This window comes from Staurois parvus, unplaced genomic scaffold (assembly GCF_062004578.1).
Source record: "Staurois parvus isolate SC_StPar_1 unplaced genomic scaffold, SC_StPar_1.0 ptg000697l, whole genome shotgun sequence".
Classification (NCBI taxonomy): domain Eukaryota; kingdom Metazoa; phylum Chordata; class Amphibia; order Anura; family Ranidae; genus Staurois; species Staurois parvus.
Genome location: NW_028318493.1, coordinates 1,718,546 through 1,744,928, shown reverse-complemented (window position 1 = coordinate 1,744,928; position 26,383 = coordinate 1,718,546). Strand labels below are relative to the sequence as shown.

Here is a 26,383-nt window from a genome sequence, read left to right as displayed (position 1 = left end):
CTCTGGTGTCCTCTGGGGGCTGGGGTACCGAGTGCAGTGCACAGATCTTTCCATCAGGGGCGCTCTGTGTCTGTCAGAGTGCAATATCCGGATCTGTCCGGCAGGGGCGCTCTGTCTGGCAAAGTGCAGTATCCAAATCTCTCCGGCAGGGGCACTGTGTGTCTGTCAGCGTGCAGTATCTGGATCTTTCCGGCAGGGGCGCTTTGTGTCTGGTAGAGTGCAGTATCCGAATCTTTCCGACAGGGGCGCTGTGTGTCTGTCAGCGTGCACTACCCAAATATTTCCGGCAGACGGCGTGACTGTTAGACTGCAGTGTCAGTATCTCTCCGGAAGGGGCGCTGTGTGTCTATTAGAGTGCAGTGTCCGAATCTGTCCGGCAGGGGCGCTGTGTGTCTGTCAGTCTGCATTGTATGGATCTGTCCGGCAGGGGCGCTGTGAGTCTGTCAGTGCATTGTACGGATCTGTCCGGCAGGGGAGCTGTGTGTCTGTCAGAGTGCATTGTAAGGATCTGTCCGGCAGGGGCGCTGTGTGTCTGTCAGAGTGCATTGTACGGATCTGTCCGGCAGGGGCGCTGTGTGTCTGTCAGAGTGCATTGTACGGATCTGTCCGGCAGGGGCGCTGTGTGTCTGTCAGAGTGCATTGTACGGATCTGTCCGGCAGGGGCGCTGTGTGTCTGTCAGAGTGCATTGTACGGATCTGTCCGGCAGGGGCGCTGTGTGTGTTGTATGGTAGCCGGTCGGTCGGTGTGAGGTGTCGGTACTGCTCCGGTCGGTGTGAGGTGTCGGTATCGCTTCGATCGGTGTGCCAGGCTGGCGGGGAGGCGGCCGGTGTCAGATCGGTTGGCCCAGCAGAGGCGGAAGATGTTCTCTCGGATCTCTTCCATCCTGCAGCAGGCGGTGGAGGCGGTGAGTCCGGGGACGGGAGGACGGAGGCCGTACACTGCGTACTACAGTCCGGGGATCCGGGGGGGAGTGCAGGCCGCAGTGATGATGTGGCCGGAACTGAGCGCAGAGCACCGACCTGAGTGTAATGTGTACATTGACCGGGGAGAGATCCCTGTATACAGTGTGCTGTCCAATCATCACCCCTCCAGGTGTGTGTATATGGGGCTCCCCTCCCCCACACTGTGTGTAATCATCATCTATGTACAGTGTGTGTCTATATATAACCATCTTATACACCTCACTGTATATACACATTGTACCCCAATATAAAACTTACCCCCCAATATGATGGCATAAATATTTACATGCAACAATTATACCTCTATACACCCCAACATTATAATTCTATACCCCCCTATTATATATACACACCCCAAATTATACCTCTATACCCCCAATATATACCCCCATGTTATCTCTATACCTCCTTCTATTATATATACACTCCATGTTATACTTCTATACCCCCATATTATATATACACAAAACCCAAATTATACCTCTATACCCCCAATATTATATATACACCCATGTTATCTCTATACCCCCTTCTATTATATATAATTACTCCATATTATACTTCTTTACCCCCATATTATATATACACAACCCAAATTATACCTCTATGCCCTTCAATATCATGTTTACCCCCATATTGTATATGCACTCCATATAACACCTCTATACCCCCCTTATTATATATACACTGCATACTACACCACAATATTATTTATAATCCCATAATATAACTCTATACCACCCACATTATATATGCACTCCATATTGCACCTCTATACACCCCATATTATACCCCTGTACACCCCAATATATATAACCCCATAACATACCTCTATACCCCCAGTATTAGATATATTCCCCATATTATATGTGCACACCTCTATACACCCTATTATATATACACACACCATATTATACCCCTGTACACCCCAATATTATGTATACCCCCCATATTATATATGTACTACATATGACACCTCTATACCCCCCTATTATAAATACACTATATTATACCCTAGTACACCCCAATATATATTACCCCCATTATTATGTATATTCCCCCCCATGTCATGTGTGCACTCCATATTACAACTCTATATGCCCCTGTTATATATATATATATATATATATATATATATATATATATATACATCCTATAATGTATTATTTAGTATTCTGTGTACTGTCACATATATATAACATACTTCTATACCCCCCCCCCCCCCAGCAGTGTCATATGTTACATCCCCCTCAATATTCAATATAAATACTTCTTGAATTGTATATACTCCATGACCAGCTTCCATCATGCAGTGATTGGGCCTCAGTGGCCAGTTTTTGGACTTCAGCACTGTCACACGACAGCGGATGACATCATCAAGGGGGTTAGTAAGAGACGCTGTCACTTCATCCTAAATGGGGGTCACAGCCTTCTCCCATAAGAATGTGTTCAGCCCCCCCAGACTGGAGATGAAGGGTGCTCTGGGGTCTGCAAGAATAAGACACGACATCTGTAATTCAGAACATGACTCTGACTGTGTTTATAAGATTACAGAATACTTGTTTGTACCTGGCCTCACGCTGACATATTTCAGTCACTTGGGGTTCCTGGCAGAACACACACGTGAGGGTGGGGTGGGAGATGGGAACAGTTTATACTGTAGCGAGTGCTTAGTGTGATCTGCCAGCTGCCGAGTTCACATGTCCATCCTCTTTCCATGGACTGCGTTACCAACTGATTGTATAATAATAATAATAGTGTGTGACCAGGGGGGGGGGGGGGGGGACATCAGAGTGTTGGCTCCTCTGGTACGGCAACTGATGTGTTTGGTTCATTGTTCTATGTACAGCACCACAGCATATGTCAGAGTTCTATAAATTGCATAATAATAGTGTGTGACTGTGATGGGACATTAGAGTGTTAGCTCTTCTGGTGCAGAGGCTGATGTGTTTCTCTCTTTTTTTCTCAGCTTGCCCCATCGCTGCCGCTGCAGGAGGACTTTGTGTATCACTGGAAAGCCATCACTCATTACTACATAGAGACAACCGGTAAGAGGTGGCGGGAGGATCTGTCTGTCTCCTCATTGTCTGTACAGTGTGTGTGCTCTGCAAGGAGACTTCGATGAAGGTTTGGTACAACCTGCTGTCTCACTTTATCTGCATTACATGATAGAGTCTGAAATCTTCCTTTCTGGCATTAAAGATGAACTCCAATCAGGCAACTAGATGTACCACTGAAATAGTTATATGGAAACTAATTTATCTGTGAAGGTATCTCTGTTCAGCCAGTCCTGTGATCCAGACAGCACAGCTGGGCCCTGGACATCCTTTGTATTACACTGCAGATTAACAATACCACCTTATTTAGGACATGCCAATAATGGGATTGGACAATAGAGTATCATGAAGACACTGAAGATGTCATCCTCAGGCGCCATTCTTCAGTAGCTGAGCCCTGATTGGCTGCTGGTGCTGTTCCACTTACTCCCAGTGTAAGTGCTGCTGTGCAGGGGCTTTCAGGAGGCTGATAAGACTGGTTCAGGTACTCATGTAGTTCTATGCTATAATACGTTTTTAATGATTTTCCTAAATACATAACAGGATCATAATAAATCCCTGAACTGTGTTTGTCCATCCAGGCTTAAGCAGCAGCCCCACCAGCAGCACATACTCCCTTTGCTCCCTCGTCCCTTTATCCAGCTGTTGGACAAGAAAAAAAAAAATATCCAGCACTTTTGGATATGGGTCAGCATGTGACTTACTCCCTTCACTTTAAAGCAAAAATTTCACCCAAAAGGGGAAGTTCTGCTTTTCTGCCTCCTCCTCCTCCCCTCCCCTCTAACTTTTGGCACATTCATTTTTTTTGAGGAAGAAGCAGGTACCTAGTTTTTATAGGTATCTGCCTAGGCGATCAGAACGAAAGTTCGGCCCCTCCATTTCTGCCTGCAGCCTCTTGGGACATATCACTGGTCCCAGGAGGCTGCGGGACCATTCACAAAGTGCAGCTTGGCTCCTGCATGCGCAGTGGGAAGATGGCTGTGAAGCCACAAAGAGTCACAGCCGCCTTCCCACACTAAAGATGCCAGGGGACCCAAAGACCGGTGAAGAACCGGCCTGGGTGAGGGCAGCACTGGATCCCTGGACAGGTAAGTGTTCTTTTATTAAAAGACAGCAGCTACAGTATTTGTAGCTACAGATTTTTAATTGTTTTTGTACCTAGGGTGAAGATCCTCTTTAAGGCTGAACGCCAACCAGTTTAATTTAGTTGAAAAAGAACTCCCTCCAATCCAGTTATGTATTCATTAAAATCATGAAATGTATTTTTATATATAAATAGAATAAGTATTGGAATCTGCTCTTATTGGCCTACTGTAAGCCCCCACACAGTAGCCTTTGGAGTAGATGAGGGGGGGCTGGCTCTGGTCTGGCCCAAATGTTCTATATCACACCTGCATGTTATGATTCTTTCTAGGAAATGCCTTAGGTACCTTTTTCCGTCAGTAAAATTCCTGCTTCCTGCCCTCTCCCTCCAGTGCTCTGTGTTGGCACAGCTACGTAACAGCCACAGCCTTCATTACAAACAGAGAGGGCATGTTTGACCATGGAGGTAGGTAGCGTGTCCTCTGGTGCCTATTGGCTTGCATATGTATATATTGGGCACCCTGCACAACTGCTGTAAGCGGAGGTAGGACAATTAATGTAGAGGATGTTGGTACAGTATTTCTGAGACTTTAGTGTGTTATGAATTGTATTTCAATCACCTGATAGACTCTTGTTCTGTGACACAGATGACAAGGCCCCAGTGACGGACACCAACATCCCTTCTCACCTGGAGCAAATGCTGGACATTCTGGTTCAGGAGGAGAATGAGCGGGAATCAGGGGAGACCGGGCCATGCATGGAGTATTTATTACATCACAAAGTCCTGGAGACCCTCTACACCCTAGGCAAAGCCGACGTGAGTGTGATTCAGAATATTCTACCTGTGCAGTCTGCTCTGTGCATGGGGGGTCTGTAGGTATCTCACAGCTTATTTTTGTGAAATAACAGAAAATGTGCAGCACAGGTTCCCTTTGGTGATCTGCTCACAACCAACTACAGAATGACTTTTCTGTGCTCTGGTGTGATGCAGACTATTGCAAGTAATTCACTACAGACACACCAAAACTCCCTTCTGCTTTATTTTTTCTCTGTCACAATTGAGGGTTTTCACTCATTGCTTGTCATTGGCCAGGAAATTAGTGGAGATCTAGCCCAGGAGGGTGGTATTGAAATGTGCTAAAGGTTCTGGCCCTTCCTGACCAGCTCCAGCCTTCCCTTCAGTCTTGCACAGTTGTACTGGCTCCTCCTGGACTGAAATTACTTAAAGCGGAGCTTCACCCAAAAGGGGAAGCTCCTCTTTAAAGATTGGTCCCCCGCTCCCCATTAAGGATTGGCACCTTTGAGGAGCGGGTACCCCAATTTGACAGATATCCGCTCCCACTTCCGCTGCGATCGGGAGCAGAAGTTGTCCTCCTACCCTTCCTCCCCGTATTCTTCTTGGACACGTGACAGGTCCCCGAAGACTACGGGGCCACAGCCGGGTGCCCACACTGAAGATGCTGTTGCCTGAAAAACCAGATGGCTGGTGAAACAGGCTGCGGGGAGGACACCGCGGGATTGTGGGACAGGTAAGTGGCTGTTTTTTAAATGTCAGCAGCTACAGTTGTTGCAGCTGCTGACTTTTATTTTTTTACAGTGTGAGTGGAACTCCGCTTTAATCTGATTTCACTGCACACCATGAACTTCTCATAATGTGCATTAGAAGCTGCAGCAAGTCAGATGGAGCCCACCTCATTTCCTGGTTGGATGACAACCCACATCATATAGCCGTTTGCTCCCAGCATGTCTGTCTCATTCATTGAATTTCAGCTCCTTCAATCGTGGAGGCTGAGCATCACATGTGGGAGTTACCCAGGGTGGTCCGTATGCAAATGCAGCCTGCCTTGAAACACCCACACCTCCATAGTGACATCCACCCATCAAGGCATTTTGAAATTTGCATGACTCCTACTGCTTTCATCAGGGTTTGAGGGCACTTTATAGAAACACTGAGGCAGGGTGTTGTGATGTTTTCAGGAAGCTACGTACAGCCCCTCCCATTAGCCATGACATAATAGTTGCATAGAGTAGCTCAGAGAACCAGTGATGATGTCACTGGGTCTAAAATAAGGATCACAATGAAACGGGTAAGGTTTTATTTAAGTTAAAACAAATTGCACATATCCTTTTGTCTCCTTTGTCTTGACCTAACCAAACTCATCTTCCCCCACTGCAGATGCATACTCCCGCAACCCTTTGGCTGTGGCCTCAAGGGTTTGTTTACATCCTGGCCACACCTGCACTTTATAGCCTCATAGACCTCTATAGGGTCCTCTCCTCCTTTTGTCTCCGACCTCCAGACAAAACCCTATAGAAGTCTAAGGAGCTGTAAAATCTAGGCGTGACCAGGATATAAGCCAAAACAAGAGGCCATTCCAGTCAATGAGTGACTGATAAACCCACATGTTTTTATGGGGATAGCATGGGTGATTGCTTTGATTATGTGAAAAAAATCGGTATACAGAGTGCTGTGTGCAAAATAAGAGAGGTGATTGCTAAAGCTACTATTATTTGCAAAGATGGTGGTTACTTTTTGAGCTTAAGAATCTAAGTGAATAGTGATGAATGAAGGATAAGGAGGGGTGATCGCTAAAACTACAATTGTTCTGTGTATGTGCATTCCAGTCAGATTGGGATAAGTATTTATCTGTGGAGGGGGGGGGACTGTTAGGTAAGGTCAGGACAATGGGCAAAGAATATATTCAGTTTTTCTCATGTTCAGTATTTTGATTAGAAAACATTAGAATTACAGTACATTTTTAGAAAATGAAACTTTAAGCATTGCAGGACTGCTTTCAGATTTTACGTGTAAACTAAAAATGCTCCGTCATCCAAAAAGTAATAAGTACATAACAATATCTTTTATTAGCCAATATGCTGACATTTAAAAAATGGAACATACTTAGCAGCAGTGTTTCCAGGAATTCTAAATATTCATCTCTATAACATTTGACTGAAAATAAAGGAAGAAATTAAGCATAGAAAAGGAGTGTGGAAACAGGAATGTAAGACCTGGAAGCCTCAATAAGTTGCTAAAGTAGACTTCTACTGTAGAAATTGTGTTGGCACGTTGCTGAGGGGGCAAGCAGGAAGGCCAAATATAAGCAGATTAGGCTTTAGGTTTAAGTAGTAAGGCTACGGTAAGGACAATGGCTTCAGAGCCTACGGCTCTCAAATCCATCAATGGCCACTCTGCTATTCCTGTCTTGGCCAAATCCATTTGCAATTTCTCATCCTTTTCCGTTTTCAGAACAGAGTTCAGTCCTGTCTGCACTTTTCACAGGAAACATTTGCACATTAATCAGATCAGTTTTAGGCCATGTGCTAGGTTAAACCCCATATACACAGGCTGAATATCTGCTGATATCAGCCTGTTCAACAGAAACCAGACGACATTTGACCCGTGTGTACACCAGCTGTCTGACAGAAGCCGGCCGAATGGGCATGCTGGAAATCCAGCATCTAATTGTCATCCAGTCAGTGCTAGCAGCCAATGGCTGCCAGTGCTGACCGGTGTGTTCTGGCAGGGGTGAGGGGCATCACCCCTGTTAGGGCACAATAGCTCAGTGTGGAGATTGTCAGATCTCTTCATTTTTTTTTTCGTTCTGCCCGCTAGGTTGAATGAAGAAAAAAACTGCTAGGTGTGTACCAGGCATAAGACTGAGCACAGACATCAGAGGACAATTGATGTGTAGTACAATCCTGAAGGGCCAGCTTTAGTCATAATGGGAATATTTGCATCAAATTTGAGTTTCTTACAAGGTGGGAGGTAAAAGGTTGTAGACAAGCCTAGTACACACTATGAGAAAATCAGACGGCCGACCGTTTGATTTTCCACGAAAGTGCATATCATGATGTTATCAGAATGGTATTGAGGGTAGGGTTGTTCTTTGCTTCTGATCATGCATTTTTTTTTTTTGTTTTTTATTCGATTATTTCCGTTTGAGCACTGTGCACATTACTGAACATCAGTTGTTGTGTTCATGTACAATAAACATTTTCTAACTTGCACCCTTGTTTTTTGTTGTGCAAAAAAGTCGGAATCGGCTGTCGAAAGTACTATACTAATGATCAGATAACCAGCCGATCGTTCCTCGTATGAAAATTTTAGTACGATTTTCCTATCGTGTGCAGGCCATAAAAAGGTAATAGCAGCGATCTCTACTAGTCACATGTAACATTTCCCTAGTCTCTCACTGTCCTAGGCAGTGTGTCACCAGTCTCCAACCAAACTTGTAGCAGTTCCGCAGTCTCTGACCATCTAGTCTAGGTGTGTCTGCACTTTCCTCTCAGTCCTCTCTAGCATTACATATACTGAGCATTATTTTTAGCCCTTGGGTGATATCAGGGGCCACACCTGAGGTCCCCTATACTATGTAAGTTGACAACAACTGCAGTAGATTGGATACGGTTGTCTAACATGTCCTAGGTATTTCCTGACATATTTCGGCCGGGTGTGCCTGAAAGGTGCCTGTAGACATGAGAATGTCACCCGATCAAACCAGAATCTGCCTGCTGGAGGAATCATCTCATATCTCCTCCATACTTGCATTTCCAGTCACCAAATCCATTTGAGCAGCAGAAAAGTTTGCAGCATATCAGAAAAATTTAGCAATTTCGGATTGTTTTAGAATAGAGGAATATTTTTTTGTAACGTATACGCAAAGATTATACTGACAGTTAGATGAGTTATCAGCACTGGTGCAGAAATGCTCTTTATTGTGACAGGAAAGTCTGTAATCATTACAGTGTCTGTCGGATTGTTATCAGATATTGCATCGAACTACAACAAACATTACTTTGCGCTTAGAGAAAGAGATGCTTGTGTTGCTTGGAACTGATTGAATCAGTTAAAAAAAAAAACAAAAAACACAGATTTCATTTCCTGAATGTTAAGTGATAACAGTGATTTCCTTTCATTGTACAGAGTAAGCAGAAAATAAAACAATGCGGAATCAAAGATAAGAAATTCTCATATCGTACTTTGTATGTTTTTGTTTTGTGTAACGTGCCGCTTTCTTCTGCTAGTGTCCACCGGGCATGAAACAGCAAGTCCTAATGTTCTACACTAAGCTCCTCGGGAGGATTAAACAACCTCTGCTGCCGCATATTAATGTCCACCGACCAGTACAGGTACATCCAGCAACTCCCAACACCTCGGTTTGTCCATGTACTTGACACCACAGAGTCAATCACATCAGTTTGCACCAGAAAAGTTTACACTCTAATGTCCCCACCATGGTTACACACAAATAATATTATACATGTATATAGCTCTGACATATACTGCAGTGCTGTACAGTGAACACTGAGCCAGTCACATCAGTCTCTGCACCAGAGGAGCTTACATTCTAGTGCCCCACCACAAACAATCATTTTTATAATACATTTATATATCTCTGACATATTCTGCAGTGCTGTACAAAGAATCCTGAACCGTTCACATCAGTATCTGCACCAGATTAGCTTACACTTTAAAGCGTACTACCACAGTCACACACTATTTTTATAATTTTTATAGCTCTTATACATTCAACAGTGTTGTACAAAGAACATTGAGCCAGTCACATCTCTGCACCAGAGGAGCTTACACTCTAATGTCCCACCACAGTCACACACTATTTATATAGCTCTGACGTATTCCACTGTGCTGTACAGAAAACGTACACTCCACACAACTTTTATCTGTTTGTCACCATATTAATCCTGCACCTGTTTAGACTTTGACATCTGGTATATTTTCTGTCCGTAGAAGTTGATTCGTCTGTGCGGAGAAGTGTTGGCCAATCCAACTGAGAATGAAGAGATCCAGTTCTTGTGTATTGTATGCGCCAAACTAAAACAAGATCCATATCTAGTCAACTTCTTCTTGGAGGTCAGTTCCTGTGTCCCTGTGCCAAACTTTTTATAAATTTGTTGAACTATGAACTGCCTGAAGTACAGAGAATGGTTCATCAGCATATTTATGTTCGTGTCAGGGGTGGACTGACAACTCATGGGGCCCCTGTGTCCTTGCCCAAACTCAAAAAAGCCTATGAAAAAGGTAACGGGCATCTCATGGGGCCCCCTACTGACCCCGGGCCCTCGGGCAGTGCCCGAGTTTCCAAATGGTCAGTCCGCCCCTGGTTAGTGTAGAATGCACAAGGTCCAGTAATATCTCAGCAGGAACGTGACAGATGCATAATTGTTGTTGCTCTCCTCTATTTTAACAGTCACGTGACTGCTCTGACCCCATTTTACCTCGGGTAGCAATGACTTGGGCATGCTTTCTTAGGTTCCACCATGTCATTTCCTCTTCAGCTCTCTTTTCTTTCAAGATCTAAGTGAACCTGAGAGCAGGGGAGCTGCTGCAAATACTGCCAATCAGTGTCCACATTTCCTACAGGGTGACAACACCTGTACATAATATGGAAGGTTGCCTTACTGGGTCTCCTTTGGGCCCTGGCATGCATAGCCACCCATACATCCATACATACATACTCCCAGCCGGGATTACAGCTGCACAAGAAGCCACACAGAGCCAGCGCAGCTAAATGTGTGCTGAGGGTGCTTAATCCCGCAGCCCAACCCTGTCTTTGCCCACACAGCTAAAGGATTACTTAATCTCATAAATTATTGTCTATGCTGCCAGCTCAGCCCCTTTCTCTTCCCTTGGAAGAACCTTTGAAGCAGCCCCTGCACCCGGCCTATACTATGAACTGGGCTGTACATCTCAAAGCATTAAGATAGCAGGTTCAGCCAGTGGACATGTAGCTGTTTCCGCTCTCCTTCGCTGAAAGTGTTGCAACCAGTTAGTGGGGGTGGGTTAATATTTGCCAAGAGATGGGCTTTAAATTAATCTACATAGCCAATGCATTTCGGGGGAAGGGCTTACCATTTCTTAAAGTAGAGCTATAGGTAAAACTTTATTTTTTTCCATTTTGGATAGCAAAGGGGAGGATTAGAACACCTTTCAATTGTTTTTTTTTTCTTTTGCAATCTGTGCCCTGTTGGGGAGACTTATCTTCACTTCCTGTCCCATAGCCGGAACAGGAAGTGAGGTAATCCCTGCAAGTTAGAAGATTTCCCTTCTATTATTTTTCTGGGGACAACCCAAAATTTGTGATTTCTTTTCTTTTTTTTTTTCAATTTTAAGGGAGAGTACTTTTAGTAAACAAGACAAATAGAGAGGGTGAATCTCCCTAATGGGAACAGGGACAGCAATACAAACCTAATATGTGTTCTAATCCCTCTCCATTCTGTCCAAAACTAAAATAAAAAAAGTTTTGCTTTTAGTTATACTTTAAAATATTTTTAGTTTTGGATAGAATGGAGAGGGATTAGAACGCCTGTCAGATTTTTATTGCTGTCTGTGCCCCGTTTGAGAGCTTCGTCCTCTCTATTTGTTCTGTTTACCATTATCATTGAAAGTGAAAGGATAAGAAAATCCCAAATTTTGGGTTGTCCTTAGAAAAGTAATAGTGGAAATATCTTCCAATGGGGACATACAGTGGGGCAGGGACAGAGGAGCCTCTTAAAGAAGAAGGTACAGGTCTGTGAGAGCCAGAAATCTTGCTTGTTTGTAGGTGACCAAATACTTATTTTCCACCATAATTTGCAAATAAATTCTTTCCAAATCAGCCAATGTGATTGTCTGGATTTTTTTTTCTCATTTTATCTCTCATAGTTGAGATCTACCTATGATGCCAATTACAGGCCTCTCTCATCTTTGTAAGTGGGAGAACTTGCACAATTGGTGGCTGACTAAATACTTTTTTGCCCCACTGTACGTTCTGGTGACCTGGGGGTTCCCAAGGAATTCCTTTAATTTGCAGGGATTTCTTCCTACTTCATGTTTGGCTATGGGTAAAGGGAAATCCTGCAATGGGACACAGATGGCAAAGAAAAAAAAAATTTGATGGGTTATAATCCTCCCTTTCTCCATCCAAAATAATAATTTAAAAAAAAAGCGTGTTTGCCTATAGCTCTACTTTTAAGGCTAACATTTAGAAGGCAATTAAAAATATAAAATATGACAGTTCAGCCCACCTTTGTGGCGTTGGTTGGATCTCAACCAAGGCCCTGAGCTATGGCTGGGGTGGGCCAATCAAATGCAAATAATTGGTGATTGGTTCTGCACAGAATTTGCTAGTAAGTTTGGGATGGAATGAGGCTATGGAACATAAAACTGAAGGTTAAAACTGAATTAAGGGAAAAAAGGTTGGGGGGGGGGGTTAGGGAGGTCTAGCTGGGGTAAGGTAAGGGACATGGTTAGCAAATGTGGGGGTAATCAGAGGGGAGAGGGAGGCAAACCAACTACCAAGCATTGTATGCTCTCCTAACCACACATCCGTTTATTTTGTTCTGAATGTTTTTCAGAATAAGGTGAAGCCCCTTCCAACAGTTGGATCCTCAAACAGCCTCGGAGGACTTGGGGGCAATGTGGAAGTACCTGCTAATGACACAGGGCAGTCTCCTCCTCCGCCCGATCCCAGTGTTGGAGCAGAGGCAGATGGGACTCTGAATGTATCCGGAGCTAATGCCAGTGGTAGCTCTACAGATGATGGGGCTGACAGCGGAGTATCGGCCAATCATGTACAGCAGGATTATAACCTGGTGAATTCCTTACTCAACCTGACCAAGAGCCCGGTGAGTGACAAAACCCACTGAGAGTATTTCCAGAGCCATGGAGGACATGGTGTTTATATGATGTGTGCTCTCATCCTTCAGGATGGCCGGATTGCAGTGAAAGCCTGTGAGGGCCTTATGTTACTAGTGAGCCTGCCTGAACCGGCTGCCGCCAAGTGCCTTACACAGAACACCAGTTTATGTGAACTGCTCACCGACCGGTTGACTTCCCTGTACCGCGCTCTGCCTCAGTCTATTGACCCACTGGATATCGAGACTGTGGAGGGGATTAACTGGGGGTAAAAATCTGCTTTTCACTACTGTTATATTTTTTCAGATCATTGTCTTTTTCCATTTCTCCTGCAACTATCTTTTTATAAGGGAGCCTTCTTGTCAGGATATTAACCCAGGGTTTCCACTCTGCCTGGCAGTGGCTCTTCCTACTAAACCGCCTAAAGATCTGGATAGCTCTTGTCTAATCTCTTGTCTTCACTGATACCCAATTTCTTGCTGAACCCTGAAATCCTTATGTAAACCATGCCTCTGTGTTTCCTGTCTGCCAAATCATTCTGTCACAGTGCGGGATCAGCCTCTGAGTTAAGTACCTGAAACAGCAGACAAGTTCTTGGTTATACACAGCCAGGTTCGGTACACAAGTAGCTGTAGCACTATGTGAGCAAGGCAGAAGTGTAGTCAGACATCAAGCCAAAGCTGGTAGCCAGAGGTATCGGATTTGAAGTAGAGAACATTGAAAAGTAATCAGTAATGGATCAGCCAAGGTTCAGAAATTGCCTAATGGTAAATAAAAATGCAGTGTACCAATAGCAACAAAGAACAAGATACTGACATAAGCACAATAATCTGGCACACGAGACTGGCAAAGGCATGCCTTAAATAATTCAGAGTTCAGGTAACAAAGTATGCAAGAGTTTCAGATGGGTAAAAAGGAAGAGCCGCTGCCTGGCGCAGCAGAAACCCTGGGCTTGGATCCTGGCACTCCCTCTCTCCATCATGCATTGGTATGTAACACATCCCATCTTCCTACAAATCCTGTGTGTGTGTCCATATATATATATATATATATATATATATATATATATATATTAAAAGGTTATATTAAGAAACAAACTTCTGGGTCTAAGCTGCACACACTGCAGAAAGAAAACTTCAACAAGGTAATATGTAATTGTATCGAAGCTCCAAACAATTCTCACTGATCACTTTTATTTGTAACTTGTGAAAAGAAAGATTTCCACCACGTCAACTTGCAGTCTAGCTCTCTTTTGCTATGAAACACAAAAGAGAGAACTGCACACCAGCCTAGAGTAATAGCATTGATCCAGATGAAAAAAAAAAAAAAAGCTTAAGTAAGTATAAAACTTTTCACACAGGGCATATAGGCAGAAGTGTCTGACTTTTGATGCAGCTGCTCATGGCCATTAGCTTTGGAAATAGGCAGGGTAGGGGTCTCCAGGTGCTTTGTGATAGACACCTCTCATGCACTTATGCTGGCTATCTTTGTGGTGGAAGTTGTCAGAAGGCCTCTCCCACCCCATTGTACATCAGGGCAACAGTCGCAGTCGACATGTTTTGGAGACATCCCCATTAACCTCAGATTCCCCTCAGAAGAATCTGAGGTTAAGATTCTCAGACGTAGCAGGCGTATGAGCCAATTTATGTCATTCTGATTTCTTGTATCAGCATGATTTTTGTTAGCACATTAGCCCTGCAGCACAAAAGATTGACTCCATACTTGCACTGATAATTGGGGGGGAGGGAGGTGGTGTGAGCTAACGGATCCAGAAATTAGAAGGTCGGTCCCATTGGAGCACAGATTCACTTGCTGCACGGAGCACTGTGGATGTGATTCCTGCTGGGTATCTCTGTTGTGGATGGTGCAGGTCCACATTTAAAATTCTTTACTCCCGCAGGATAGTTTCCATGCAAACTGCGGTGATCAGCTCAGTTGGTGGTTGGCTGTTTCTGCAACAGGTTTAAATATTGTGTACACTGACCATTCTTTTCTGTCCCCTCCCCAGTCTAGACTCATACAGTGTTAAGGAAGATGCTTCGGCCTTTCCAGGGAAAAGAGCGCTCATCTCATTCTTGTCCTGGTTCGACTATTGTGACCAGCTCATTAAAGAAGCTCAGAGGGTGAGAGAAGACGTCATTCTATGATATGTATTGGAAACAATTTCTTATTAATACCCTTTATCCAACCTTACTTAGCAAGGAGGCTTCCAGCAACCAGTCAGAGTTGGCTTTTCACTGATTGATACAGACGAGTCGGTTACACACGTAAATTAATTTATATATGTGCTGTGAATGGAGGCAGGTGTGTGGCTTCACAGATTTGCAGCTCTTCATCAGAAATTTTATAAAGCATCGCCATGTACCAGCCAGCAAGCTAGTGAAAGCAGTAAGTGGGAAGAATAATGCTGATTTTTAGGAAATATTTTCAAACAAATCCAGGGAAGTAGATAAAAATCTGAACAGTAAAATGAGGTTTTCTATGTTTGAATTATCAAAACCTGACAGTAAAGCTGGTAAATTTTTGTTCTTGTGTTTAGATAAACTTTAATTTTACTTTTGAGTGTACTTGAGTGAGCTTAGTATGTTTGTCACTTTTCAAGAAATGTCTCTTTTGTCTCCTTTAAGATGGCAGCTGCCACAATGGCCAGATCTGTGCGGGAGAGATTCTTGGTTGGTGTGATAGAGCCGCAGTTGATGCAGACGTGAGTGTTGATTCTTATTTGCAGTTCATTTTCTTTCAGCTCCCTGTACAGTGATTAATCAAAGCCTGTCATCTCCATCCTTCCCTTCTCGCAGGTCGGAGATTGGCATTCTAACAGCCACGTCGCTCCTGCACAGGATAGTGCGACAGGTCACATCTGATGCCCTTCTAGAACAGATTGTCTGTTTTCTGCTGGGCGAGGATCGAGATCCTGAGACACTGAGCAGGATTCAAAAAATTCCACTCCGCCATCGTCTGATAGAACACTGCAACCATATCTCCGACGAGGTGAGAGCAATCCTTCCTCTCCTGGATGATCGGTTTCCATGTTAGATGCTGATGGTCTTTTTTTAGTGGGTCAGTTTTTTGTTTAAGGGGTAATTTTGGTAGTACTAGGTATACAAAACAAACAAAGGCACAAATACACAGAATCATGTGCATGGTAAATGAAGATAATACATCCTCAAGTCACAGTACATTGTATTAAGTTACATTTTGTGAGTCAGTGTCCACAACTTATGTGGCCAGAACAGGTGGTTCGCCTTCTATTTCCAACAAAGATAAAGGGAAAGTGTGGGGTGGGGGGGCATAAAGTGGTGAAAATTCAGACATGTAAGATATCATAAGCACATAGTAGCAATTTAAATGCTCAGTATGAAGGCAATACTACACAATATATAAACTCCAATGGGTTCACAGTGAAAAACCATCATAACAAATGATACAAAAGCCTGCTCATCAATACAGTCAGTTATCAGCTCTAGGCACACATTGAATATATCACACCTCTACGGTAGTGGACATTGTTGACCTTCACCCTGACCAAATTTTGTCAAATTTCTTCAGACAGCCTCTAAAGGAATATGTAATTTTATATAGAGGCAAAGCCTCATTTATAAGATCTATCCAAAATTGGATGGTGAGAGGGTCTACCTTTTTCCATTTCAAAGACCAAGCTTTTTTTTTTTAGCATAAAAGAATAGAAAACGGAATAATATCTTCTGTAAACCATACAGCTCCTCCTAAAAGAAAAAACAACTAAAAGTCAGTGGATTGGGGTAAAAATAATTGGAAGCGACAACTTCTCCATAAACCTGGTAATATCCAACCAAAGCAATAAAGTTAAAATGAATCTGCGCTAAGTCATTTTGCACTAATAAAATACTAAGCAGCCACTTGTGCAACTGTATTACCAGTCATTGACATAAATAAAAAAAAAGCAGTGCTAATGCGAACCAAATAATCATTAACTCTAATAAATCTTGTACACACATTGTGAAGTCGGCAGTGCATTCCGAAGCACGTTCACATATGAATGGACTGAATTCACATGCATTTCGAAGAACTGTGTTTTATGTACTTTATTTTTCTGGATCCATGGTCATATCGACTATATATGCACTTTACGTACATGCACTTTACTTTCTTTTCACATTTGCATTTTTTTTTTATATGTTCACTATTATATTTGATGATTTATTGGAGTTTATGATTACTTGGTTCATATTAGCGCTGCTTTTTTTATTTTATTTAATATCTGACCAAAACTGTCTTAACTCCCATATGAAAAAAATTCCCAGAGTCGTAATGCATTTCTGGGGATAGCTGAAATAACTTCTGAAATCTAGTTTTCAATAACATCCTCCCAAATATCATCAACCATTGAGGGAATATCAGTTTTCCACTGGGCCTTTATTTTCTTCATCTTTGAGGACAAGGATAATTGAGCCAAATAGTAAAGGTCAGTCTTATTTTTAATCCCTTCCCATCCAGTGTACGGATAAATATTGTACAGGATCCTGGTACCATTTTTTTTTTTTTTGGTGCCAGCGATATACAGCTGCCCAATTAGTTTTAGAGGGCTAGGAAGCCCCCCAACCCACCCACTTGTTTGGTATTTGTTGTTTTGGGTTACCTATGAACAAACATGCTTAAAGTGTTTGCATTTCCCTTGTCACTGATACCCCTGAAAAAGAGGACCCTGCAAAGCCTCCTAACAATGGAACGGTAAATTGACCTTTACGATATATATTTATAATAAATCATAGAAAGGCATCCTGGGAGTGCTGGGGACTTCTCAATCCTTATCTGCGGATGCACACAGTTCTGTTTTTGTTGTATTATATTTTCTAGTATATATCACCCCAGGATCTCTCTTCCCTGCAGATCAGTATTATGACACTTCGACTGTTTGAGCACCTTCTACAGAAACCCAATGAGCACATCCTCTATAACCTGGTCCTTCGGAATCTGGAAGAGCGAAACTATACAGAGTACAAACCTCCCTGTCCAGAAGACAAAGACATCGTAGAGAATGGGCAGATAGCTGGTGCTGTGTATGTCACTATCACATCATGGTATAGCTTCAGGGGTCCTCTCTGGGGTTTGAGGGTATAAATTATACATTCTTTTTCCTGTTAAATGAGCCTGTGCCTTGACTTCACAGGGAAATGCAACAAGTACATTTAAAAGAGAAGTGTGGGTTTTGTTTTGTTTTTCCAAATTTTACTTACTAGGTGGATCTGATGCTGCATCTTTCCCCTGCCGGGTCTAAGTGTGAGAACTCGGCGATCACATGATCACTGAGTTCTCAGTGCTGTGAGCAGAGAGCGGTGTCTGCTCTAACCCCCCCCCCCTCCCCCAGGCTCAGTGGAGTTCTAGGCTGTGGAGGGGGAGGTAACTGCTGGCTTAGGCTCTCAGAAAATCACTGAGAGGCTCAGCCAGGTGCCGCTCCAGACTCTGGGGTGGATCCCGACTTTAAAGTCGAGATCTTTCCAGAGCCTGGACAGACTGAGTGATGTCAGCCAACAGCAGGCTTCAGCCTCCTGTCAGCTGAACACAGGTCACAGTTGTGCAGAACGAACTGCACTCCTGTGATCCACAGGAGAAGTACAGACAAAAGCGCTTTGGCTGTACTTCTTTAAATGCTGGTGCCCACATTAATATATGCTTACTTTGTCACCACTCTCTCTATGTGGTATTCATGTCTCGCTGTTCAGAGCTTCTGCAAGGCAGAAGAGTCTCCCTCTGACCCCATGTGACAGGGCTCAGGCCTGTCTATTAGTCACTAAGGCATCCAGTGCTGTATTGTGGTAGAGATGGGAAAGAGTCAATTGCCCCCAATACCCGAAAATATCAAGTATTTCTCTTCTCTTGTAGTGGAATTGATTGTATCTTTCTTCATGGTTGCAGAGATTTGGAAGAAGACCCAATTTTTACCGATATGTCCCCTGAAAATACGCTGTCCAAGGAGTGGCTGAGCTCATCACCTCCTGTCACCCCTGACCACCAGAAGAATGATGGGAAGACAGAGGTGCACAAGATTGTCAATAGGTGAGCCCTCCATCATCATCTAAATCATTCCCCCTTCAGCACTAGATTGAAGTGATCATGAACATATGCAGAAACAGATGCCACTATTGGACTGGCCAGCTTCCACATTTGCTCCTGTTCATCAACCCTTGTACTTGCCTAGCTTCATTTTCCACTACAATGCATAACCATGAGCTTTATGACTAAGCGCTTTAGTGCAAGAGGCATTAAGGATTTTTTTTATTCCGCTGTAATGTTCTGAATTAAATATAATATAGTGCCCTGTCCTATTAGTAGGCAATGTATGTGCATTGAAATAAGGACATACATACATGTTAGTAAGGATAACACACAATACGCTTTCCAATTCTTTTGTGAGCACCAGCTCTGACTGTTGTTTACAACATCCTCTGCATGCAGTCTGCTTAGGAGTCCTTGTGAGTCCATTTAGCATTCTGCCATTTCACCCAGCCCTAATGAAGGGGGGTTGTGTGCCCCCTAAAATGCATTGGGATTCCTTTGCTGTGTTGTTTGTAACCAGATGAACAATAAAGAGTTTGGACCCCTAAGGATTTTTTATGTTTTGCTCTCTTTGACCTATCATGCATAGCCTTCCCATGTGGCAGTTCTGTCAGACCCAGTGCTGTTGGTGAGTCACATTTTCCTTTATGGGTGGTGAGGATGGACTGAGCCTGAAGTAGGGCTTTAAGTTGAATGGGTAGTTTGGCTCATGGTTTCCTCATATGGCTGCTTTTTCTTTAATGTATTTAATTAGCAGTTTACAGTTTGGATGACCCTGGAAAATTTCTTCTTTGTGTTCTGCAGTTTTCTCTGTCTGGTCCCTGATGAAGCCAAGTCCTCTTACCATGTAGAGGGCACTGGCTATGACACTTACCTCAGGGACGCACACAGACAGGTAGGTTGGGACTCCTCTCATTATCTTACAGCGACCAACATCACCATCTTTTTATAAACCCATTGAAGACAGTGTGATAACATTTCTCATTATTTCTCTGTTCAGTTCCGGGATTACTGTGCAATATGCCTGCGCTGGGATTGGCCTGGCTCAGCGAAGGCCATTGAAAAGTGCAATTTAGAGGCTCCATTCTTCGAGGGACATTTCCTGAAAGTCTTGTTTGACAGAATGGGCAGGATACTAGACCAGGTACAATCCCATTCCACTGTGAAAGTTCTCAAAAGATGAATCTGATTTTGACAGAGAAGATTAGTATAATACAATGGCCATAAATTTACACATCCAGTGTAACAATAAGATCCTGGGGTGATCCAATACCAGGTTACATGATCCAACTGCCAAACCTGGAGCTGGAGTGCTGATATCAGCGGAATTTTCAGTGATTCAGTGACTCTCCTGATATCAACCCACACTGCTGCTGGTCTTGTTCCTAATCCCGGGTTTAGGTTACAAAGCCACAATCAGAGTGACATGGTATCTGTTCATTACAGCTATCAAGTATGAACTTTCTGGTACCCCACCTGATTGTTAAAAGTGCACCTAAATTTTGAGTTTAATTCTGCTTTAAAGATGCTCTGTTACCAAAGTGATACTAAGTGCTGCAGGTATGAATTGCAGGAACATTGAGGGGCACATGCCTACATCATATTCTCCAACATTCCAGTCACTTCCGAATTCCAGCCTGTTCTGCTAGGCAAAGCTTCAACACTTTCAGATAGTGCTTGCTGCTAAGCGCTGCCCCATTATTTTCCTATTAGCCCATCACCATGATAAGCGGCCCCATTGTTCAATAGGAATGTGTAAGAGGCAGGAACTAGTGGACAGACTTTGGCACAATCAGAAAGTACCGAAGCGTTACCAGTCAGAACAGCCAGGCATTTGGCCATGACAGGAAGGTGTGGGTTCCTGCTAGTGGTGGTCAGGGCACGAGCTGCAGAAAGAGAAGATGTAAACAGACTGCTTCCAGGGTAGGGGTCCTGTGTCTGAAACTTCTGTTTATTAGCAAGCCTGGTGCCTTTTGCATTTGACTGTTTAAGCAAGATTACTGGACTAGAAAGAATAAGTACTGAAAGTGCATTTGTTTGCTAAAGAAACACTGTCAGTTCCTAAGTAGTGTAAAGTGACCGTGTTCGTGTAAGTGGGCCAGCCTGAACCCACTGATGCTCACGTTTGCAGGAATTCCTTGCCGATTCTTCCTCTGCCAGGGCAGAATACCTGATACTTCCAGGTACAGGGGAAAATGTGACTTCCTCCCATGTGTGATTGCCCAATAGGCCCAAGCACTTGACATGTGACAAAGTGGGTGAGGTCATCGCCTTTCAGCTCCGTCACCAGCCACCGGTGACAGAGGAAGGAATGCCTTGGGAGCACTGGAAAGGTGAGTTTCATTGGGTTGGGGTATATAAAAGTTCATGAACAAAAACTTCAGTTCTAAAATTCTTTATTAATTACCAGAATGAGTTGCCAAAAAAGATTTTTCTGGGGTGTTATTCGTTGTAAACCAAATATGAATAATTGTGGTGTGAAAATTGCTCATACTGGATTTAAAAATAAGATTTGTCCTGAATGATATACCCCATGATAGAGTGATTTATAAATAAGTCCTTTGTCTGGGAAAAACCCTGATCCTCTCTCTACACTGCCACCCAAATCTAAATAAATCTAAAAGCTCACATGTGACATAAGAGCAAACTCGAGGCTGGGTGTTTTTCATATATTTGTTTTCAGTTTGTTAGATCATCCGTGTAAGAAAAATGAAGATATACAACAGAGAGAGAAAATATTGTACATTCTCATAAATCATCTATCACCAGCTGATTCCAAGAGATGAGATATAAGATCATTTACAGATAGGTTAAGGTCCCACATACCTTTCACAGAATGAACCCACAGATCCCAGAAGTGTGCTGGCATTGCAGAACAGAGCCTGGAACCATATTATACATATTTTGGTCCTGTTCCAAACTTACATCCTTTTGGAAGGATGGGATCTCCACGATTAAACAGCTTACCCAGGTGGACCTATGACAAAAATTGGCTGCATGCCTTCTCCATCTTATAGAGTGATCTTCCTCAAAATACAAAGCTTCCATTACCATCTATATGCTAAATGCAGAAAAAGCCTCTATACCCCCAAAAGTGCAAGCAATTCTCTCCACCTTCTAAATTCCTATGACATACCAACAAGATTCAGTATATAGAGGACTTGTCTTCCACTTTACACAACACCACACAGAAGAGAAGTTTAGGACAACCCGGAGACCCTGGGGATACTTTACGCCTATGGATAAATACTTCAAGGACATGTCCTGACATTCTACACCAATTCCTTGATATATACACTCTGATGTCTGATTGGTGTAGCTCATCCATACCGCAAATACCCTTTACCCCCAGGAGGTGTGTGAGGGGGGGGAGACCCTTCCCCCCACCACCTCCCTTTTTTTTTTTTTTTTTTTTTTATCTCCTTCTCTTCCCATTTTCCCATTAACGGTAATCCCTAAGTCATATAACACCAACCCAACCAGGGTGTGCAAGCTGTCTTCTCACCTTAGCATAAAGTCCTTTCAGTTGATTTCTATTAACCAGCGAAGCTCACCTGTTATCCTCTAGATCTGAATGTCACTAGGTTTGGTATTCAGGACATTGTTTATACTATATCTCTTCATTTTATGGCATCCTTTAAAGTGCTTATAAAGTGCTGCTCATGGGCAGTTCCGACACTGACCACCACATTGCTTTTTTCTTTATTGTTTACTCGTACTATTGTTATTCATCTTCCAGAAAATTTGTATCGGTGCTGATTGCCAACTTTACTATGTACTTGTTACTGTCTTTTTTAATTATTATTATTATCATTATACAGGATTTATATAGCGCCAACAGTTTGCGCAGCGCTTTACAATATAAGGGAGACAGTACAATTACAATACATTTCAGTACAGAAGGAATATGTATGTCAATCTTTGAGCAATGAAGGAAAAAAGAATTAGAAAAAATGAAGACATATGAAAGCTTCCATGTGGACTTGTTTGTGAAGTGCTGGTGCTGTCATGCTTATCCCTGCTTCACTTCCTACTAGATCACCTACCTGTAACAACATACACAAATACTGGGACCCTGCGTTTGTTTCAAGCTACTGACTCACTAAATAATGAAGCAAGGATGGAATGACTGCACCTTTTACAATCAAGTCCAAAGCAAGCCTGCTTGGCTATGTCTTTCCTCACAGTTAAAAGTTTAGGTCTGTCAAACCTGTAAAATAAAATATTTTAGTTTTTGGGTATTGATAACCTCCATTTTTGTTTATTTTCCTCCAGCCCTATGATGTGAATTTACAGGTTACTTCAGTGTTGTCCAAACTGTCCCTCTTCCCTCACCCTCACATCCATGAATTCTTGCTGGACCCCTACGTCAACCTGGCCCCTGGGTGCCGCTCCCTCTTCTCAGTCATTGTCAGGGTGAGTCCTGTCACCTATTGTGTGTGTGTTATACTGATATCAGCCTGGATTTCCTGCCTCTTTGGGTAGCCAGCCCTCTGATAGATGTTTGGTTAAGAGTTCCCATAGTATTTCAGGTTTAACATCGCCCACAAGCAGCTTTATTGTATTTCCAACATCAAATAAACAAATATAAGAAATAAATCGTAGCTTCTGCACAGTTCAAGTACCTATCCGGCTGTGTAATAGACCTTGCTGTAGGCCAATGCAAACTGTGTCTTTCTAAAGGATTCAGAAGCTATATAGAAAAATTGCTGCTGGCTTTCATTGCGGTTCTACTGTGCAGTTGAGTGGCAATTGGGGGGAAAAAAACAAAACTCAATTTCAAACAAATAGGAGAAAATAAAAATGTTTGTGGCACCAAAAACTTGCAAACACATTTGACAATTCCGAATTATTTTAATAAAATTGATACAAAAATTGATTCAAACGGTCAGTGTGTTTAGTTCAGAGCCATTAATGCTTTATGCTGGTCATAAACATATTTGTGGCAGCATGGTTGTGGGCGTTATGTCATGCTGATACATATATGCCTACTGCTGGTCAGGGGCGGACTGACCATTTGGAAACGCGGGCACTGCCCGAGGGCCCGGGGTCAGTAGGGGGCCCCATGAGATGCCCCTGGTACCTTTTCCATAGGCTTTTTTGAGTTTGGGCAAGGACACAGGGGCCCCATGATCCCCTATTGCCCGGGGGCCCCATGAGTTGTCAGTCCGTCCCTGCTGCTGGTATAGCAGTTTGCGCCAGGGGCAAGTTGAGTCACACAATGATCATGAGTTGGTGGGGCAGGCTGTTGATCGCTTGACCACTGTGACAGCCAGTTTCAGCCAGTCTGGAAGCCCAGGAAATGCCTTCTGAGTATAGATCTCATTACTGGGTAGGTGGAACTCAGTAGGATGGGGTTTATAGCGTCTAGTAGGATGGATCACAAATTGTTCACTGTTTCCAAAAATGTTACTCGTACCCCATCCTGCTGATTTGACATTTTGTTTCAGGATAGGAATTGGAAAGTGTAAAGCAACACTCTCCTCTTACTGACTTGTATATGTTTGAGGCCAACAGACTTATGATTAGTAAACCTTGTGTTGTCTTTTCTGTTCCTAGGTGGTGGGAGATCTGATGGTGAGAATCCAGCGGATCCCAGACTTCACCCCAAAACTCCTGCTTGTACGGAAGAGGTTACTGGGGTTAGAGCCAGACGGGCCGATGTAAGAAACACATATTCCATTTATAATCAAACAGTCAGATTCTGTGATATGGAAATGTCAGTAAGGTCTTGTTTACATTTGTATTGCTCTCTGAAGAGTGATCCTTGTTCTGTTCCCCCTCAGAGAGCATTTGGCAAGTGGTGAGGAGGCATTCTGTTCTTTTCTATGGCTATTTTAACCCCTTAAATAAACGGTTAATGTGGCACTACCAGCTGGATTGTGCACTTGAATGGGTTGTAGGCAGTGGTGCTCGTTGAATGCAACAGAGGGTGTAATTCCTGCCATGGCTGTAAAGCAAAGCATCACTGTCGTGGCATGTGAACACCCTCAGCTGCTGACTTTCCAGCTAAAGGGAGAGTGGATGAGGGGTGATAATTATGGTTTGACTGGATGTGTTCTGTTTGTTTACATAGAAGAGGTGTTGGCATTTTAGTATTGCTAATCATTAGAACCATTTCTGCAAGTGATATTGGTACTTTCTCTGCACCTGGGACCCACCACCCTGCTTAATTAATAGCAGTGATATCGTCAAAGAAATATATATTTCCATATTCATGGGTTTGGTTGAACTTTTAGCTGATATTTTCAGTACATCTTCCCCTGGCTTTCTCCCTCCCACTTTCTTCATGGTTTTCTCTCCCCCTCCCCCCTCACTCACCCTTTCCCTCTCTCTCCCCATGTTCCTGTCTTCCCCTTACCTCTTCTCATTCTCTCCTCTCTTTCTCTCATTTACTCACTCTTCTTATTTCAGAGTTGACCACATGACCCTGTTAGAAGGAGTGATTGTCCTGGAGGAGTTCTGTAAGGAGCTAGCTGCCATCGCATTTGTCAAGTATCACAGCTCTACCACCCCGTGATGTCTTCACCACCCTCCAATGATGTCACAACTACGAGACCAAATCTGTTTTTATTTGTTTTTATTCATTGTGCAAGGACCGAACCTTGGAAAGAAGGGAATATTGACAAAGTCTGTAGAGAGGGGCCCAGTGCTTAGTCGCTGCTCTCTCCTCCCACATGGACCTGATGACACGTGACTAAGGGAAAAGCTTTTCCTCGTTGTACAGGAGACGCTTTAATGATGAATTCTATATCTTCCGTTACAATCGAGTGTTTTACAGAACTTTAATCGTGCCAGGGATTTTCCTGTCTGATGTCTAGCTTCTGCACATAAAAAAATTGTGTTATTTTTAATTTCCTCGGAGTTACCTTTATACCTGACTTTGCTGATGTCATGGAAGGGGTTAATTCCAATGACGTTTACATTACAGCGTGGTGAATCAAGTGAGCAATATTACCACATTCATAGTCATTAAGACTTTTACTTCGCTTTAAGGGGCGCAGAGCCTGGATCTGTTGGCTTTAAGTCATCACTTTGCAAAAAAAAGTTTTAAAAATGCATATATTTTATAATTAAAAATGTGCCAGGACAAACCTCTTCACCTGTATAAAATCTTTGTATGGAAGTGTGTTTTGCTGTACTTTACAACCGCCATTGCAGCCTGGCTGTTCTGCAGCAGCAAAAATGCACTTTGTTGCAATGGATAGAACAGACTCCACAGTAGCCACATGGTCCACCGTCATTTTATACCCCGTGAGAGCACAGCTGGACTGCATTATACATAACTTGCTCTGGTGCCCGGTTTTGTCGCTAATTAATGTGCTGCTAGATTCTAAACTGCCACCTGATTTTTTTTTTTTTATGATATTAAGTCACTTTTCCTTTTTTTTTCATTTAATATTAATGTTGCAAATGTCTTATTTTTTTTTTTTTTTTTTGCGATGCAAGGCTTGTAAAAAGATAATATATTTCAGGAGGGGACGTGAAACATTAGATGTCGGAAACAGTGTCTTATTTTATCATTATATTCTGTATATATGTATCGTATTAATTGTATTATACATGCATATAAAGCTTTTCCCTTGAAGGAGATCATTCAGATCAA

General features: G+C 43.0%; 1 protein-coding gene across 1 annotated transcript; it reads left to right on the top strand.

Annotated features, from left to right (window-relative positions):
- Positions 1–696: 696 nt before the first annotated feature.
- Positions 697–26,383, top strand: FHIP2A (FHF complex subunit HOOK interacting protein 2A). The gene is made up of 17 exons (XM_089653038.1): positions 697–905; positions 2,933–3,011; positions 4,751–4,920; positions 9,132–9,236; positions 9,856–9,978; positions 12,462–12,731; positions 12,813–13,009; positions 14,750–14,864; positions 15,369–15,445; positions 15,540–15,732; positions 17,611–17,780; positions 18,637–18,777; positions 19,582–19,672; positions 19,778–19,921; positions 23,053–23,193; positions 24,337–24,440; positions 25,192–26,383. The coding sequence occupies exons 1-17, from the start codon at positions 861–863 to the stop codon at positions 25,295–25,297; spliced, it is 2,271 nt and encodes a 756-aa protein (XP_089509164.1). The 5' UTR covers positions 697–860; the 3' UTR covers positions 25,298–26,383.

What these genes read in the sequence shown, in the direction of transcription:
- FHIP2A (XM_089653038.1), top strand. Translation starts at nt 861, where the DNA reads ATGTTCTCTCGGATCTCTTCCATCCTGCAGCAGGCGGTGGAGGCG. An exon ending in TAGTCAACTTCTTCTTGGAG is followed by an intron (nt 9,979 to 12,461) that starts GTCAGTTCCTGT and finishes AATGTTTTTCAG; the next exon opens with AATAAGGTGAAGCCCCTTCC. An exon ending in TCAACCTGACCAAGAGCCCG is followed by an intron (nt 12,732 to 12,812) that starts GTGAGTGACAAA and finishes CTCATCCTTCAG; the next exon opens with GATGGCCGGATTGCAGTGAA.